The sequence below is a fragment of the Nicotiana tabacum genome, chromosome 1 (assembly GCF_000715075.1).
Source record: "Nicotiana tabacum cultivar K326 chromosome 1, ASM71507v2, whole genome shotgun sequence".
NCBI classification, from domain to species: domain Eukaryota; kingdom Viridiplantae; phylum Streptophyta; class Magnoliopsida; order Solanales; family Solanaceae; genus Nicotiana; species Nicotiana tabacum.
The window spans coordinates 87,135,347-87,154,695 of NC_134080.1; the positions used below are offsets into that span (position 1 = coordinate 87,135,347).

A 19,349-nucleotide genomic window follows, 5' to 3' on the forward strand; every position below is an offset into this window, starting at 1 on the left:
AACCACCTGTGTAGGTTTTTATCTTTGGGTATACCCCTTGTATACGGCTGCTTTTGTTTTTGGCCCTTTCATCAATGAGAACTTATGTACTTGATTGAAAAAAAAAATATAGGACCAGAGGCATAGAACTAGAATTTTTTTTCTTATATAATTGAGCTTGAGCTGCACAGGATTCATAAGATGGAGGATACTATTTGAATCAATGTGTAATAACATTCCGTCTAGTGAAGTCTACTTGCTCCTTCTAAGGTCCTACAACATCCTTCTTTACTTTTCCATCTTAAATGCGGTATTGCTTCATATGAATCTAGTGTAACCGTCCCTTTTTTCTTTTGTGCAAGAATAAGTCCTGAGGCAATTGTATTTGCAGATCTCTTGTGTGGGTGGCTTTGGATCTAACTCATACATGTATAAAATAAATGGGACAGCCAACATAAATGCAATCAGAGCTGCTTCACAAGAAGGTATTAGCTAGTTTCCATTTTTCTATTTTTCATGGTATTTAAGCACCTCTGGCGTGAGACTCTGTGTACCCCTGCTTTTCTGTGGAAATGTTAGTTGAATACTGCGATGTCAAAGAAGTTTTGGTTTCGACTAGGATTTTTTTCCTTTTTGCCTATAAAGCAGTTTTCCAAGAATGTAATTCTTGGTGTCGTTGCATATCTCAAGCCTCGAGTATAATGGCTAGAGCTAAAATTAATCAAATAACCACATTTGGTTTTGCTTCTATAGTAGGTTGCTCCATTCAACCTAGTCTTTAACTATTTGCCTCTAGTAGGTAAATATGGGTTGAATTTGAGTAATTATGGGCCAGAAACGTATTGTTGATAGGAAATGATTTAGTAGATGCTTGAAACAGGTCAACAACAAATTGTCGATGGCATAATGTGATTAATGGCAGATATAGTTTTCAACCATGGCCAAACTTTTGCGTTGTAGGAAAAATTGTAACGTAAGATTTCCAAAACACTTCCGTCTTCTATTGTTTAGGTTGTCCTCATTTCATTGAGAGAATATGGTGTTGTTTCCTTATTGTGTAAAGCAATCTCATGCTAGCTTCTAGGGTTGAGCTAGGCTCAAGGTTCATTTTCTTCACATGGTAGCAGAGCTTAACCAGTCTTTATTTTTGGTTTATCTAATGTTAGGCCCCGGCATTATGTTATCTTCACTCCAAATAAGTAGGGTTAGGCACGTGGAGGTGCTAGACTGTCTCATATTGGTTAAGCAATGAGTTGTTATCTCCTCATATGCTTTTGGCCTTTTGGGCAATCTTTATCCCATGAGCTAGGCTCAAGGTTTGTTTTCTTCACGTTAAAAATAGGAAAAAATATTCTAGGCACCGGCCAACGTGTGCTGCCCGTCCAACTATGTTTTCATCTTCTCTTTTCCTTACGGTGTTCAGTGTCTCTCCTCTCACAGAAAACTGGTGCCTCTACTCTCCAAAAGATTGTGTAGGCATCGCTTCTCTCACCGGTGACCATTCATCCATCACTCCTCTTTGACATGTTCCGCCGTTCCCTTCTCTAAGTTCGTTCAAGCACCGTTTATCTCTCGGACAATCATTCTGGTGCCTTTATTCTATTCCGCGACCATCAGTGCTTCTTTCTATGCGACCATTGCGCTCCTCTAGATCTTATGTTTCTTGTCATTGTTATACCAATTCAAGTTATACTGATATTGTACCGGAGATTGGTAACACCATATATCTTTTTGATGATTGAGAATAAACTCCTTTTCGTGTATAGTGTAAGAATCACCTTCTTTCGTTGCGTTATTACCAATTGACTTTCCGGAAGAAAGAATTCAAACATCGATCTTCTTTCTGGTGGTTATGTGCTATTCTGGCAAGATTTCGACTTCAATTTTCTGTGTCCAAAATATGCAACTCAAATTGGGTTCTCCACTTTGAGTTTGAGGGGGCCAGTTAGAAGATCAAAGGTTTATGTGTGTAGATTCATACGCATCTAAGATTAATTATTCTTGAACAAGGAAAATCTTATAGAATGCTACTTGATGCCGTAAGATATTATGTATTTCATTATATAATATTTATTTACCTTTCTAGTGCATAGATCGAATAGCTACCACCTAAGATTCCTATATGAGGAGCACTTGTTGTACATCGTTACTAAATTAAGTCAATGACAAGTTTTTTTTCTATTTTAACATTTAGGGATTAAGGCGATTAGCAGCAAGGAGTGTCTTCAACTAGTTAGTGGACTGCAATGATCAATAGGAACGGAAAAACACATCACACATGAGTAAATCAAACTTATCTCACAGATTTAGGCAGCCTAATTCAGTTTCTTGAAGCCCCTCAAATTGTTTAACCATTACTCGCAAACTGTATTTGTGACGTATTTGTGACTATATCAAATATTTCAGCTCGAGTCTTAAACTATGCCACCATCTTTCATTTCGGTCGATAAGATGGTTTTTTCTTTGTTGTAATTTCCATTTCCTTTCGATTTAAATATAGAAGAGTGAATATGTCTCACAGTCTGTTTGGCTTGTCTCAGTACTGAACTTTTAAATGCTAAAGACATGTATTTTGAACCCCTACTCATCTCGGATTCCAACTTAATTTTTTTTATTGTACCTCCGTTGTTCCATCTCTAAGAAAGGGAGAGCTCCTCAACCTCTTTTTTCTGACTGAAGGTTTCACTTAATGTAGTATTTGGTAGAGTGCATGTCAATCACTTGTTGTGCTTGAGAGCCACGATAGTCCTTAAAATCCTAATTGATGCATTATGTGCAGGAAGAGTTTACTAGATTCATTTTCTAATGATAAAAGAAATTGTTCATGGTTGACCAATGATCGGTAGCTTTTGCCCAAATGTTCATACATATTCACTCCTCACTTGAATCTTGGTTTTTCAAATGTTTCCTAAGAGGGCCTTAGTGTAAAACAATCACATTTTAGATCATATGGGACGAGGAGGGATAAATCTTGGAATTGTTATATGAGCCTGGGTATCTTTGCAAAAGTTGTATTTGCGTACGCAACTATTAGTCTGTCAGAAAGGTAAAAAAAATCTAGCCAGATTTCAACTCATTTATATGTATGCATATTTGAACAGGAGTAATTTGTAGAGGTAGTATAATCTGTGGTCTTTCTGCTGTATTTCTCATTGAGCCTTGTATCCCACATCTTTAATTGATGCATGGATTGGTTTAAGAAAAAGGGAAAATTGTCAGCACACTTCTATAAAGTAAATCTAAATATATTTTGTGGGATATTGGGTCAGTGACACTGTATACATGGCTCATTTCTGTGTGCAGGTGTTAAAAGATTTGTTTACATCTCTGCTGCGGACTTTGGTGTTGCAAATTACTTGTTACAAGGTTATTATGAGGGAAAGGTATTTGTCTAATACTCAAAAGTGACTTTGAGGGTGTTTAGGTTAGCTTAAAGCTGGTCAAACCAGCTTAATAGCACTTTGTCTTATTTTTTTATGTTTGGTAAGCATCATAAGTGCTTTTAAACCAACTGCTTTTAAGTCAAAACAAGTCAAAAGATAGAGTTGGGGTGCACCACAAATAAGAGCTAATCAAGAGCCCCGCAATACCTTAGAAAGACATCACGATTCCTTGTGCCTATTAGATGGAATAAGTACATTCGATCTAATAAGTACCTTGGAAAAATCAAACTTCCATCGAAGAGAAGCAAATGAAAGGCGAGAATTCGCACCTACATTAGATTTTAGAGATTTTCCCCAACGAAATGAAAACTGGATTCATTTAACAGGACAAAGTTGATTGGGAATCATTCAACTAGGGATTCCTTACTCGAAAACCAACTTAATTGGTTTTTAGCCTAAAAGCTATTTCTATCTGACCAAGTAGTTTACTTTATTATTCCTTTCATATGTTCATATTCTCTGAAGCACCTTTTCCTCAAGAAAAGCCAATATTCCCATTTTCTTTCGCTAATTTCTTCTTCCTTCTTTCATTGCTTGGACTGCACTGTGGCCACCTCTTATTTGTTTTTGTAACTGTAAACTCAACATCATCAGTAGCTGATTTCTTATAAAACCATCTTATCCACACAAAGGGAAGCATTTTATATCTTCAATTTCTTTGCCGAATGTGCCTTACTCATCTAAACCCCAAGATAACGGCTCAAATAAAAGTTGTTGCAAAACCGTTTTGGCGTAGCTACTGTATGGTCTCATTTTAATCTGCATTTTTAGCATCTGATTACACTGAAATGCTTCAGTTCTGAGGTACTTAATGCTTACAACTAATTAAAAACTTAAAAGCTCCAACATGCGAGGATCTAGGAAATTTTAACTCTGGTGCTTCTGCCCAGACAAGAGGCATTCTATTTGCAGGTGAACTAATTTTTATAGGTTAACCTCCCATTGGGAATGTGATATTTGCAATTGTTAGCTATAGTAGAAGTCTTTTGATCCTTCTTTTCCTCTTGCATGGATTTTCATGTGGAACTGTTGGGTTCCTTTTCAAAATCTCAAAATAGTGGTCTTTTCACAATAAACTTTTGTCATTACTGTTCTGCTAGATTTGAACAATAAATTTAGGGTCTACTCTGTAATGTTGAATGCTTGTGATTTTTATATGAATTTTTTGCACTATTTAAGTATTTTTTTTTTTTGAATTGGTAACTATTGTATATATTAAAAACATCAGTACATAGGTTGCACTGAAAACCAAATTTACATGGAGAGGATTAGTAGATGTTCTAGTTCGAGACCTAGCAAGATCCTAGTATGTCTATGATTGTCAATGTATCTTCTGTGTAAATCTGTTTGCACCAAAAACAAAAAAGAAGAATACAATTGATTTGATCTTCTGCACTGGATTGCTTCTATCTTCAAAACATCTAGCGTTCCTTTCCCTCCAAACTGTCCACCAGATACAAGCCGGGACAGTCCTCCATCTATCTCTACTAGTTGCTTCAGCTCCAGCTTTTTCCCAGCTATAAAGGACATCTTTAAGCCTGTATGGCATTGACCATGAAATACCCCTAGGACTAATAAAGATTTTCCATAGTTGGTCTGTAATCTTGCAATGTAGAAACAAATGTGTGACAGTTTCAGCATTTTCCCCGCACAGAAAACATCTTGAGCACAGAGAAATTCCCCTTTTTATGAGATTATCCTGGGTTAATACCGCCTCCTTTGCTAGTAGCCAAGTGAAGCAAGCTACCTTGTATGGAATCTTTGTTTTCCATATATGTTTCCAAGGCCATGGTTCCACCTGTTGATTATTATGATTCAAAATCTTATATGCATCCTTCACCCGGTATACCCCTCTGTTGTGCCTCTTCCACCAAAGTGAATCAAAACCTTCCTGTAATCTTTTAAATGCTTCCAGCTCTTTGTAAAGGTCAGCTAATCTTGTTATCTCCCCGTCATTCAACTATCTTCTTAGAGCGATTTCCCATCCTTGATGACTCCTCATATCAGCTACTGTCTTATGCTGGTTTTGTGCTAAACTAAACATGTCGGGGTATCTTTCCTTTAAGCTTCCGTTTCCTAACCAATTATCATTCCAGAATGATGTGTTCCTTCCGTTGTTCACTCTTATGGAGGAGTGATTCTTCATTATAGGCCAAAGTTCTCTGATGGATTTCCACACACTTACTCCTTATGATGTTCTGACTTTTTTTGACACCCAGTTATTTTCCTCACCATACTTTGTGAAAATGTTGGTTTATGTTTAGTTAACAATGGCATGCTGAAAATGTTGGTTTATGTTTAGTCAATAATGGCATGCCAATTGGAAGAGTTGGTGGAAAGAGTTGGTGTGGATGCTAGGAGGAAGCTTCCTCCTTTGATGTCACCCATGACATCAAGAGGAGGTAGTTTGATGTCACCAATGACATCAAGAGGAGGTCTTTACCTCTATAAATAGATGCACTCCTTCACTTGTAGAAATCATCCCAAAATAATACAATACATTGTAGTGAGTAGCGAGTTAAGAGAGAAATTCTCTTAAGTGTAATTGGGAAATCTCCCCTTCCTTTGTTAATATTAAAAGGGCAATTGTTCTCTGGTGGACGTAGGATTATTTTGATCCGAACCACGTTAAATCTTGTGTTCTTTTTTTTACGTTTCCGCTAACAATTGGTATCAGAGCGACAGGATTCTTTAACGATCCAAGGAGAAAGAACAAGCAAATATGAGTTCCATGAAGTTTGAAATTGATAGATTCAATGGACGCAACAACTTCAATATCTAGAAGATCCAGATGATGGCGTTACTGCGGAGGGAAGGTTCAATCCATGCTATTGACGGAAAGTATCCTACGGATATATCAGCTCCCGACAAGGAGAAGATTGAAGGGGATGCATTGAGTGCAATCCAACTATCCCTTGCACCTAACGTGCTTTGTGAAGTGAGTACGGGTACCGAAGAGACGGCCAAACAGTTGTGGGAAAAGCTAGAAGGGCTATACCAAGACCGATCAGTGACAACAAGAATGTTGTTACAACGGCGTCTTCACACATTTAAGATGGGGTCAGGTACTTCGTTACAAGATCATTTAGATGCGTTTAATAAACTTGTCATGGACTTACAGATTGCAGGAATTAAAAGGGAGGAGGAGACGCTTGCATGTGCTTTGCTATTTTCATTGACTTCAGGATATCGTGATATTGAGAATTCAATGATGTATAGCAAGGAGCCTATCAAGCTTGAGCAAGTGCGGCAGACACTTAACTCTAGTGATGTGCGGAGACACATTGAAGGAGATAGAGATAACCAGGCAAGTGACCTCTTTGTAAGAGGCCGGACTAGCCAACAGGGAAAGACCAAATCAAAGCACAGATCAAAGTCTCGTGTGAACAAGAAGAATACAGAGTGTTGGGGTTGTGGCAAGAAGGGGCACTTTGAACGAGATTGCCCAATGTCAAAGTCCAAGGAAAAGGCGAGTGCATCTACAGTTGAACAGGTACATAATTTTGATAATGATTATGTACTAACAACATTGTGTAATAATAATAGTAGTTATGAAAACAAATGGGTGTTAGACTCTGCTTGTACTCTGCATATTACGTTCCGAAAAGACTGGTTTAGCAGCTACGAGAAAAGTGGAGGAACCGTAGTAATGGGCAATAATGCAACTTGTGCAATAGTTGGCATTGGCTCAGTTCGGGTTCGCTGCCATGATGGAATCGTGAGGGCTATTACACAAGTCCATCATGTTCCTGATCTGAAGAAGAATTTGATCTCCTTGGGTACTCTGGATGAACAAGGCTACAGGTACATGAGCGAAGCAGGAACTATGAAGGTGACTAAAGGTTCTTTAGTCATGCTGAAAGGCAAGCTGGAGAACGGCCTTTACACATTGGCCGGAAGCACCATTGTTGGCTCTGCAAATGCATCTACAGTGCAGTTATCTAATGATGACAAGGCAAGACTATGGCACATGAGACTGGGTCATATGAGCGCACGTGGACTGGAGATGTTGAGCAATCGTAAACTTTTGGAAGGTGAGAAGATCAGCACGCTTGACTTCTGTGAGCACTGCGTTCTAGGGAAGCAGAAGAAGGTCAGCTTCAGCACTGGCAAACACAAGACAAGAGGAGTGCTAGACTACATCCATTCAGATTTATGGGGTCCTTCTAAACTTCCATCGAAGGGCGGAAAGAGGTATCTTCTCATTTTTATTGATGATTTCTCACGAAAGGTTTGGGTGTATTTTTTGAAGGCAAAAAGTGATGCTTTTGAAGCATGTAAAGAGTGGAAGATTTTGGTTGAAAATCAAATGGAGCGGAAAATCAAGTATCTTCGCACAGACAATGGCTTGGAGTTTTGCAATGAAGAGTTTAATGAATTCTGCAAGGTTCATGGGATCTCAAGACATAGGACTGTCAGGCATACCCCACAGCAGAATGGAGTTGCCGAGAGAATGAACAGAACTCTTCTTGAAAAGGCTCGTTGTATGCTCCTACAAGCCAAAATGTCCAAAGTATTTTGGGCTGAAGCAGTTCACACTGCTGCTCATATTGTCAATCGATCTCCAGCATCGGCAATTGACTTTAAGACTCCGAATGAGGTATGGTCAGGTGAACCCTCTAACTATTCATACTTACGAGTATTTGGGTGTCCAGCTTATTATCACGTTAATGAAGGAAAGCTTGAACCAAGGGCTAAGAAGGCCATATTCGTAGGGTATGTGGATGGAGTAAAAGGGTACAAACTTTGGTGTTTGTCTTTACTCAAATTTATAGTTAGTAGAGATGTCACCTTCGATGAATCCTCTATACTTGATCCCCGTAAAGTTTCCGTGGAGTTTTCAGGAAACAAGAACAACGAGCAGGTGGAGCTTCCGGTGGAGCTTGCCAAGGAAAAGGATCAAGAGACTCAGGTTAAAGATGAGTCAGAAGACGTAGGCGTTGAAGAACTTGCTGTCAATGAACCATACACAATTGCGAAGGGGAGGGAGAAGAGGCAGACACGAGAACCGGAACGCCTTATAAATCAAGCAAACTTGATTGCATATGCGTTCGTAGCTGCACAAGAAGAGATTAAAGATCTGGAGCCCTCCTTGTATATTGAAGCAACTTCTTGCAAGGATGCCGCACAATGGCGGTTAGCCATGACTGAAGAGATGGAGTCTCTTCACAAGAATCAGACATGGGTCTTAGTGAAAAGACAAAAGGGGAAGAGGACAGTTGGATGCAAGTGGGTCTACCGAAAGAAAGGGAATTCCTGAAGTGGAAGATGCTAGGTTCAAGGCGAGATTGGTTGCAAAAGGTTTCAGCCAAAAGGAGGGAATTGACTACAATGAGATTTTCTCTCCGGTCGTGAAGCATAGCTCAATTCGCGTGCTACTAGCATTGGTTGCACAATTTGACTTGGAGCTTCAACAGCTTGATGTCAAAACTGCTTTCTTACACGGTGATCTAGAAGAGACAATCTATATGGATCAACCAGAAGGTTTCCTAGCTGAGGGAAAAGAAGATCACGTATGCCAACTAAAGAAGTCTTTGTATGGTTTGAAGCAATCCCCTAGACAGTGGTACAAGAGGTTTGATGCATTCATGACTACACATGAATTCTCAAGGAGTGCATTTGATAGTTGTGTGTATCACAAGAAGATGTCTGGTAACTCAATGATTTATTTACTGTTGTATGTTGATGATATGCTTATTGCTGCTAACAACATTACAGAGATAAATGCTTTGAAGAAACTATTGAGTAAGGAATTTGACATGAAGGATTTAGGAGCTGCAAAGAAAATCCTTGGTATGGAGATTTCAAGAGAAGACGATGTTGTACATCTTTCTCAGAAGAGGTATATTGAAAGGGTTCTCGAAAGATTCAATATGCAAACGTGCAAGCCTGTAAGTACACCATTAGCTCCTCATTTTAAACTTTCAGAGTCACAAATGCCTCAGTCCGAGGATGAGGTGGAGCATATGTCAAAGATTCCTTATGCTAGTGCAGTTGGTAGTATTATGTATGCTATGGTATGCACACGTCCAGATATTGCTCAATCTGTAAGTGTGGTAAGTAGATACATGTCCAACCCAGGAAAGAGGCATTGGGAAGTTGTCAAGTGGATATTGAGATATCTCAAAGGAGCTTCTGGTGTTGGTCTTACCTTTCGAAAAAGTGGTACAGGTATTTCAATTCTCGGTTATGTGGATTCTGACTATGCAGGAGATCTCACAACTGGATACATCTTTACCCTCGTTGGCAGTGCCGTCAGTTGGAAGTCGACTTTGCAGTCGATTGTCGCTTTGTCTACGACAGAAGCAGAATACATGGCAGCAACGGAGGCGGTAAAGGAAGCTATCTGGTTGAAAAGTTTAGTAGCGGAATTGAGTTTGGTTCAGCTGGAATCAACTCTTAGATGTGATAGTCAGAGTGTTATTCATCTAATGAAAAATCAGAGATTTCATGAGCGCACTAAACACATTGATGTCAGATTTCATTTTATTCGAGATGTTATTGATGAGGGAACTATCAAGGTCGTGAAGGTTATCACAGACGATAATGCTGCAGACATGTTGACCAAGATAGTCCCGCTCGCTAAGTTTGCACACTGCAAGGACTTGGCGGGGGTGTGCATCAACTGATGCAACTCCGAAGAGAACAGTTGCTAGGTGGAGGTGGTATGTTCAACAATGGTTTGATTCTTCTTGTTTCTTACAACGGGGTTGCCCAGTAAGCTTAGAAGTTTTGGCCAGAGTTGTTCACACGCTCGAAACGCAAACCAAGGTGGAGATTGAAAATGTTGGTTTATGTTTAGTTAACAATGGCATGCTGAAAATGTTGGTTTATGTTTAGTCAATAATGGCATGCCAATTGGAAGAGTTGGTGGAAAGAGTTGGTGTGGATGCTAGGAGGAAGCTTCCTCCTTTGATGTCACCCATGACATCAAGAGGAGGTAGTTTGATGTCACCAATGACATCAAGAGGAGGTCTTTACCTCTATAAATAGATGCACTCCTTCACTTGTAGAAATCATCCCAAAATAATACAATACATTGTAGTGAGTAGAGAGTTAAAGAGAGAAATTCTCTTAAGTGTAATTGGGAAATCTCCCCTTCCTTTGTTAATATTAAAAGGGAAATTGTTCTCTGGTGGACGTAGGATTATTTTGATCCGAACCACGTTAAATCTTGTGTTCTTTCTTTTACGTTTCCGCTAACACTTTGCTTTGATCACTTTGCCCCATAAAGATTGGGGTTCTTGAGAGTACTTCCATAATCATTTCATTCTAAGAGCCTTGCTATGATTCTTCAAATTCCTTATTCCTAAACCACCTTGTTTTTTATCCATTGTGAGTGTCTTCTATTTAACTAAATGAAAGACCTTTTTCTCCTTATTACCTTGCCAAAGGAATGATCTTCGGAGTTTGTCCAATCTCTGTAAAATGCCTGCTGGAATTGGGAACAAAGACATCATATAAGTAGGAAGTGAGTCTAATACTGAGTTGATTAGAACTAGCCTGCCCCCCAATGATAGGTATTGTGATTTCCATCTTGACAGCTTCTTCTCACACTTTTCTATGACTGAATTCCAGATTTCTTTTGATTTGGATCTTGCACCAAGAGGCATCCCAAGGTAAACAGTTGGTAGGGACCCAACTTCTCCTCCCAATATCTGTGTCAGTTGCTCCATGTTGTTAACTTCATTAATGGGAAAAATATTGCTCTTTCTCCCGTTGATGTGTAATCCTGAGACTCCCTCAAATAAGACCAAAATGATTCTTAGCAATCTAAGTTGTTCCTTTTCGGCATCACAGAAGACTAGAGTATCATCAGCATATTGGAGATGTGTGATCTCTAGATTGTTTGCCCCACTCCTGTTTACCTCAAAACCTTTAACCCATCCACTAACTTTAGCCGTTTTGATCATGTTGTTCAATCCTTCCATGGCTATAATGAATAGAAAGGGAGATAAATGATCACATTGTCTTAGACCTCTGTGTGAATGGAAAAAACCTTTAGGAGATCCATTTATGAGAATGGAGAATTTTACGGTAGATATGCAAAATTTCATCCATCTATTCCATTTCTGCCCAAAACCCATGAGTTCTAACATTCTGAGTAGGAAGCTCCAATTTACATGATCATAGGCCTTCTCAATATCTAATTTGCATAAGATTCCAGGTTCCTTCTTTTTTATTCTTGAATCCACAGCTTCGTTGGCAATCAACATTGCATCTATTATTTGTCTTCCTTTGATGAAAGCCATTTGTTGAGCATCGACAATTTTCCCTACCACCCTTTTAAGTCTTTCGGTTAAGACTTTTGAGAGCAATTTGTAGAAGCTCCCTATCAGACTGATCGGTCTGTAATCTCTCAATTCTTTCGCACCTGTCTTCTTTGGAATCAAAGCTATATATGTTGCATTGAAGCTTTTCTCAAACATCTCCTGAGAATGGAAGTTGTTGAAGGCCGCCATGATGTCTTCCTTCAAAATGTCCCAGCACTTTCTGAAAAAACCCATTGTGTATCCATCCGGACCTGGGGCCTTGTCACTTGCACACATCTTCAAACAGGTCAAAACTTCTTGTTCCTCAAAGTTACTCTGTAAAAGCTCCCTTTCTGATTCAGAAATTCTTGATCTATTTTCGAAATTGACCGTTGGTCTCCACTCTTCAGGCTCTTTGTATAACTCCTTGTAGAATTCAGTTATCTCAATCTCTATTCTGTCAGGATCCTCGACTACTTCATGTCGAATCATTAGTTGATCAATATTGTTGTTTCTCTTGTGTGCATTTGCAGTGCGATGGAAAATTTTTGTATTCATGTCCCCTTCTTTGAGCCACAGAGCTCTTGATTTTTGTCTCCATACAATTTCTTTATTCTTGAGTTGTTCCTCAATCCCCATTAGAGTAGCTGCTTTCCTCACTGATTCCTCCTCTGTCAGCGCTCTTAGTTGTTGTGTTGTCTCAAAACCTGCTAGTTGACTTAGCAATTTTGTTTTTTGCAGTCCCAAATTACCTTCATAAACTCTACTCCATTCTTTTAGCTTGCCCTTGAGAGCTTTTAACTTGCAAGCTAAAATGTAATCTGGTCTTCCTGAGAATTCAAAAGATGTCCACCAGTCTCTAATTCTGTCATCAAAACCTTCCACATTCAGCCACCAATTTTCAAACTTAAAGTATGATTTAGCTTGTTCCCACGCACCACAGTATAGAGCCACAGGTGAATGGTCCGAAATCAACCTTTGTTGGATAGTTTGCTTGATGTTTCTGAAGCTTTCATCCCATTCTTCTGAAATGAGAAATCTATCAATTCTTGAAGCGGCTGTATGATTGTCCCCTTTGAACCAAGTATAGTAGCCTCCTTCAAGTCGTAGATCTATCAACTCCATATCTTCTATAAAATCCGAGAATTCCACCATCGCTTTGGACCTCCATGAACATTCCCGTTTTTCAGAAGGGTACCTTGTAACGTTAAAATCGCCACAAACCGCCCAAGGACCTTCCATCAATCCCCTCACTGCACCAATTTCTCTCCATACTATTTTCCTTTCTATTCTACAATTTGGGGCATACACTCCTGTTATGTGACATTGAAAATTCTGTAAAAGAGCCTCGAACTTGCAAGTCAAAGTATATGTACCAGTCTGTAACACCTCCCCTTTCCATACTCTGCAATCCCATAATAACAAAATCCCCCTCTCGTTCCGCTCGCTTCTAAACTTGCATACCTCACTCATCTACCACCTCATATTTGACTGACTATTTCCTTAATATCCCCCTCCACTTTTGTCTCTTGCATGCATATAATGTCTGCCCTCCAGTTCTGCACTTGACTTTTTATGATCTCCCTTTTCTTCTTGTCGTTTAATCCCCTTACATTCCAGGAAATTACTTTGATCTTCATATTGAAATGATTGATAGATCTCTTCCCCTACTCCTTTTCCCGTCACTCTTGAATTTGACATCAAACGAAGTTAAACCTTTTAATTCCAGTGATCCTTTGAATCTTTGTTTCTTCACCTCCAGCTCTGTCTCCACCCTTCTAACCTGTCTGCAACTGTCAATTTGCATTAACAACTCCAATGCTTCTTCTTCATGGCCTTGAAAATCTACTCCAAACATTTTCCCCAATTTGATCATATTTTGATGGACCCATAGTGTTGCATCCATGTCTTTATCCATTAATGGATTGTGTTGCTGAACTGCTATAGGATTCACCTCCTCGATTTCCCAATCTTGGATAGAGCTAAAGTGCTTTAGTTGTTCCAAAGCACTTCCAACTTGATCTTCCCCCATATTTGTGTTTATGCTCTGCTCCCCTGCCTTCTGTTCCAGTCTTGCTATCTTTGCTCCACCTTCTGGCTGACTGCATCTGTTGAATGTTGCCTTTGTCATACTTTCAAGGTTTTCATTGGGGATTGGATCCCCTGGAGTGGACTCTTTTGCCCCCAGGTAAGAATGTCCTCCCATTTCCTCAATACAAGGCTTCAGCCTAATATCATCAGCAAACTCACACGAGAGATCATTAAAAATGACTTGTGCAGCCAAGTCGGAGTCATAGGATTTCAGCTCGTTGTTTGTCACTTTACTGTTCTGATTCATCGAACTCGAACCTTGTGTAAGTTGCACACTTGCCTTTCCTTTATAAGTGTTTTGCAATATGGTGCACCCCACTTGATTGTTCAAATATCTCTCTATTTCAAAACATTGTTCGTTTTTTTGCATCTTCAGCTCATATCTTGTCTGTCTTTCAGGTCAGATTGGGATGAAAAATTTGATACCGTCTCTTACAATCCCAACCTCATTGGGAGTTTTTCTGCCATCACCAACAATTTTAATTCTTGCCAACTTAAGATGATTTTTGAGATCAGTTTCTTCTTCAGTAGCTATCCATCCCCCACAGAGATCTCCTATTTCTTTGAAGATCTTTTGTGACCATAAATGTAAATGAATCCCCATGGCTCTAATCCAGCATGTTTCCTCGATTTGTGAGTTTGGAATGCTTCCAGCAGTATGACTCCACCATTCCAGATGAAGCTTGAACTTTTTCCAACTCCATTCTCCTTGCATAATCTGCTCCGCCATGAATCTGTTTGGAAATTCAAAAAGAAACATGTTGCCTGTCATTTCATACATGTTTACTCCATATGCTTTGTTCCATGACACACTAGCCCATCGCCTTATGTCTGCTAAAGTGGGTCTCTCATTGATTTCTTTCCCAAAAAACCCGACAATGCATCTTTTTAGTAAACCAGAATCCTCGCTACCTGTCGGTTCCACAACAGAGATATCTCCATTGTTTATGCTGACCTTTGCCTCTCGAAGGGTATTGGATTGCCATTTAGTCTCCTTGATTGCTTTGACATAAGGGTAGTTGTCCACCGTGATTCTAGGTGGGACTGTGGGATTCATTTTGGGGGTCTGATGTATGAATCTTTCTATCTTAGCTGCTATGTCATTCCAACCTGCATTCAAGGCTAACTCTGGAATTATAATAATAGACCTCCCTTCTCCCTTCAGTGACAGAATGCTCATGTATCTTCCGTGAACGTTGAATTTCCTGGTACAGAAATGTTCTGTCATATGTTCCTTTCACTTCCATCGCTTCACTAAATTCATTTGATCTTTCGACGCTTCTTTAAGTACAACACAAATCCATTCCATTACCTTTCTGCCCATGGATGAACGTCTCATCATGCTGCGGCTTCTCTCCACCCATTCGAACCATACCTCTTTGTTGGAATTCCATCTGGTGATGTCAAAAGATTTGAATCCTGCGTTGAAATAAATCCGGTTGTCTCCCATATTGTACAACCCAGCTGTTCAGGTTATGGAAATTATAAGGAGTATTTGATGGTCTGAGCTGTTGAGGTAAAAGAAACTGAAATTTGGGCCAAAACAGAGATTTCCCGCTCCCGGAAAAATAAAAGTCGTCGGAAATCTGAAAAAATTGTACCAATCTGGTCGGAATTAGCAGTAAAGGAAGCTGTCCAAAATTTTTTTTTTTGAAAGCTGCCGGAATTTGGCTCACGCGCCCGGCGCGTGGGGGAAAGGTCGCCGGAAAGAGCCGCGCGTGGAGGCTGCTTCGTCGGAAGAGATTCAGTGGAGTGGTCGGAATCTCGGGGGCTGTCTAATGGTGTTCATGGAAAGCTAAAAATTCTTTTTAAGTTTTTTTTACTTGCAAACTTAAATCAAAATTGTATTATCTTATGCTATTTAAAGAAATGACTTATCTTTATGGAAAATACTCTTATTTAATCAATTTGTAACCTAGTAAATTAGAATACGAATTTATTTTGAATTTGAATTAACTTAAAATATCAAATGTTGCAATAATCAGCTCGTTTTTAGTGTTGAACAGCTTCAAGGCCATTTTGTTTGTTTTAACAGAAAAAATGTTTATCAGACTTTTTAATCAAACATATCAACTGCTTATTTTCAGCACTTCTATCCAAACACGTACTGTTTATTCATAAAAATCAGCCCCAGTGCTTAAAACGTGATGTTCAGCATGTGGTGTTTAAAACTATTTAAATCCAGCTGGACCTGAACGGCTGAACGAGCATGCACGTGGTGCTTAAAAACTGCTTAAATTCAGCTACCCCAAGGGGCTACGTTAAGATTGTGTGAAGGACATCAACTTGTACTTGGGCAATAAGAAAAGCCATCAAATGTGGATTTCTTGCCATTTACTAAAATTAACTCTATAGATGGGGAGACTTCCCTAGTCTCACCTCTGCAGGGATTCGAACCTATGTTCCTAAGATTGTTATTCATGTCTTCAACTGCTAAGCCACCCCTTTGGCGCACATCAATTCAGAAATACTTCGAAAGTGAGTAGTTTGTTTCTTTATCCGTTCTTTTCTGATAAGTTCATATCTGTATCATGTCATGCAGAGGGCAGCTGAAACTGAACTGCTGACCAGATATCCATATGGAGGTAAGCAAGCTGTGCTCAGTCGTATTTCTCCTAACAATTTTCTGGTGTGCCCACTATATCTGCTTAACTTGATGACTTGTCAATTGGAGTACTCAGAATCTCTGGTGTGCCCGCTATATACCAAACCTGTCCACTTGACATCCTTAAACTTTTCTGGACAAAAGATGCATGAGCTATTTAATACAGAATTAGAGCTTTTCTATTTTTGTTGTACTTTTGCATGTCTTTTAGTAGGCATATGAGCCCATCCCTTTAGAGGCAAATTGTTCAACATGTGTCATTTACTCTTGAAAGGATCAGATGAAGTCTTGGTAGGAGCATGCTGGATTGCTTTTATTTGCTATAGCTAATTGTGTGCTAAGGGTTGGTTCAGTAACCCAAATGGGGTTTAGAGGCGTTTGGACATGAATTGGTTGATATTTTAAAAAAGGTAGTATCTGAAGTTAAGTAGAAAAGGGTATTTGAAAGATGAAGTTGTTTTTGGACATGAAAACATATTATTTCATTTATACTACATCTCTTAGCATATTGGTGTCTGCATTGAATACAAAACCGAAATTCTTATGTGTTGTTTTCGGGAATGTCGTCTCGAAGTGGTGAATTAGAATTTAATCATCCCTCGGGGTAAGGTTCAAGTCAACTATTTCATTCCTTCCAATATAGGTCTAGGGTATGCATTTTTCCCATTTCTCTGTTTTCTTCTTCTTCCTCTCTCAGAGATTCATCTCTCCACCAGTGAATTACTTCCCATTCCAATATTTTCCCACATCCCTCATATCTGGTTTCTTTCCCTCTCCCTATCCGGATCTCTCTTCTCCCTCTTCTTGGTGTCTTTCTTCCCCTTCCTTAACTGGTATCTTCTTCCCCTTAACCGGAATCTTACCTTCCCCTTTGTCCTGGCCTTTCTTTTGTTGGGGAGGAGGGGAGGAGTGATCAAGATTTCTGGTACTGTTTCTTGTTCCTACCTGTTTACCAGTTTTTTTTCTCCGCAAAGTTTCCCTAAACTCGTTGATTGTTTTGCTACACACACACACACACACACACAGAGGCACACACACATATATTTATATATTGTGCTATTTTTTGCGCAGTTGATGGATAACAAAAGTTTATCTCAATGTGTTGCAATAATTATGTGTGGTGAGAAACTTAAGCTACATGTAAATTCAAGCCAAATGAAAATTTGGTACTGAAGTTTGGGGCATGGTCATAATGGAAAAGGAAATTGGAATACCCATACAAGTGCTTGACAAGGATAAAACTACCTGTGTTAGTTCCCTCAGTACAATCCATAATATCGGACAATCTTTTGAATGGATAACTATAGATTCTCCAGAAACACTTATCCTATTATGTACGGAACAGTAAATGGAATATCGATGTTGATCCTTTTCATCTTTATTCTATTCATACCAATATTGAAAATTCATTTATTTTAATAGTTCAAGAGCTCACTTTGTAACGGCTTCTGTCTTTTGCAGGAGTAATTCTGAGGCCTGGATTTATTTATGGTACGCGTCGTGTTGGGAGCATGAAGCTGCCTCTAGGTGTAATTGGTTCTCCTCTAGAGATGGTAGGTGTCATTTGATCCCTGGCATTCGAACTCTTTTATATATGCATATACTGCTGCAATTAAGGAGGAGACGACTTGCACTGCTTCCTTTAACGTTTTCACCCTTGCGTCACTTAGGCCATACATAGAAGTTTTTACTTTTTTCTATTAGGTATCCCCTCATATATAGATAACGAATAGGATGTGCGTCGCATTCCTCTCTTGCTAGCGGAAAAGGAGAAGAAAAACTGTGGGAGAGGTCTCCTTCAAAGATATATGCAATAGTTGGCTGTATATGCAAATCTAATTATGTTCTCCTGCATATGCTGCAACATCTATGTTATAAGTTTCACGTCCATTATTAATCATAATGTTTACTTCCCTCAGATCCTGCAACATGCAAAACTGCTGAGTCAAATTCCCCTTGTTGGCCCGCTGTTTATCCCTCCTGTAAATGTCACTGCGGTAGCAAAGGTTGCTGTCAGAGCTGCAACAGACCCTGTATTCCCTCCTGGTGTCATTGATGTTCATGGAATCTCACGCTACAGCCAGCAGAGATCCATGTAGGTGAATGACTGGCATGATAGCATGATGCAAGCACATGAATCCTTCTCTTATTTTTCCTTCCCCTTTGGTATTAATGAGTAGTAAATGGGGTAAGGTGACCGCATCTTTTGCAAGTATTACAGTTTCTACTTCAGAATCACATCTGGCATGGACCAAAATATTTCACAGCATTTTTATGGCTGCAAGGCGCATGATAAAACAATGAGTTTGAAAGTCAGAGTTTGCAGACATGTTAAGGTATCGAAAGTTTAGATTAAGTGGTTTAAAGTTTGGTCAAATATTCTTATGGGTAGAGTTAGTTCAGTTTTCTTTACAACTTTACACCATTTGGTCTAAATTTTCCTGTTGACGTGTGGGGAACTTTTGAATTAACTCCGGTTCAAATGCTAAGGTTGGTTATTTTAATATGTAGTTCAATTTCTTCAACAACTTAAGATCATTGTGTGGGACTTATTGGATGACTAGTTACAATTTGTTATCGGTAGTCCAACTTGTACTACAATTTTAGTTATAAAATTTGGTCGGAATTAGGAGTGCAGAACCCTCAGGAATGACAATAACGTATCCTTAAACAAAATTATCATACATTAGGTTGGTAGTAAAAATGACTTTGGAAGCTCTGTCTTATAGTTTCGTCATGGTCGGTAATGATTTTCATTTCCTTAAATCGAACAACTAGAAGCTTAGTCATATGTGACTTTGTTTGGTTTGGTTGATTGCTCCTTGATGGTAGAAATAAACACTTGCAGATAAGAGCAATTCTTGTTACATTGCGTAGTTAAGATTTGTGCGGAAAAGATGAGAAAAGGAGAATATTAAGAAGAAGAGCACCGATCGTTAGTCGTTTTGCTTATGAAGCAGGAGGTTACATTTGCTAAGA

General features: G+C 39.2%; 1 protein-coding gene across 2 annotated transcripts in view; it reads left to right on the forward strand.

The window, feature by feature from the left end:
• The window catches only part of LOC107827303 (uncharacterized protein At1g32220, chloroplastic-like), a 33,887-nt gene extending 15,013 nt beyond the window's left edge, over nucleotides 1-18,874 (forward strand). For both annotated transcript variants that reach the window (XM_075252109.1, XM_075252116.1), the window contains exons 6-10: nucleotides 371-464; nucleotides 3,283-3,362; nucleotides 16,308-16,350; nucleotides 17,832-17,923; nucleotides 18,290-18,874. In XM_075252109.1, coding sequence (XP_075108210.1) covers nucleotides 371-464; nucleotides 3,283-3,362; nucleotides 16,308-16,350; nucleotides 17,832-17,923; nucleotides 18,290-18,469 — 489 coding nt within the window. In that variant the 3' untranslated portion in view covers nucleotides 18,470-18,874. The remainder of the gene's footprint in view (nucleotides 1-370; nucleotides 465-3,282; nucleotides 3,363-16,307; nucleotides 16,351-17,831; nucleotides 17,924-18,289) is intronic.
• The last annotated feature ends 475 nt before the right edge of the window (nucleotides 18,875-19,349 follow it).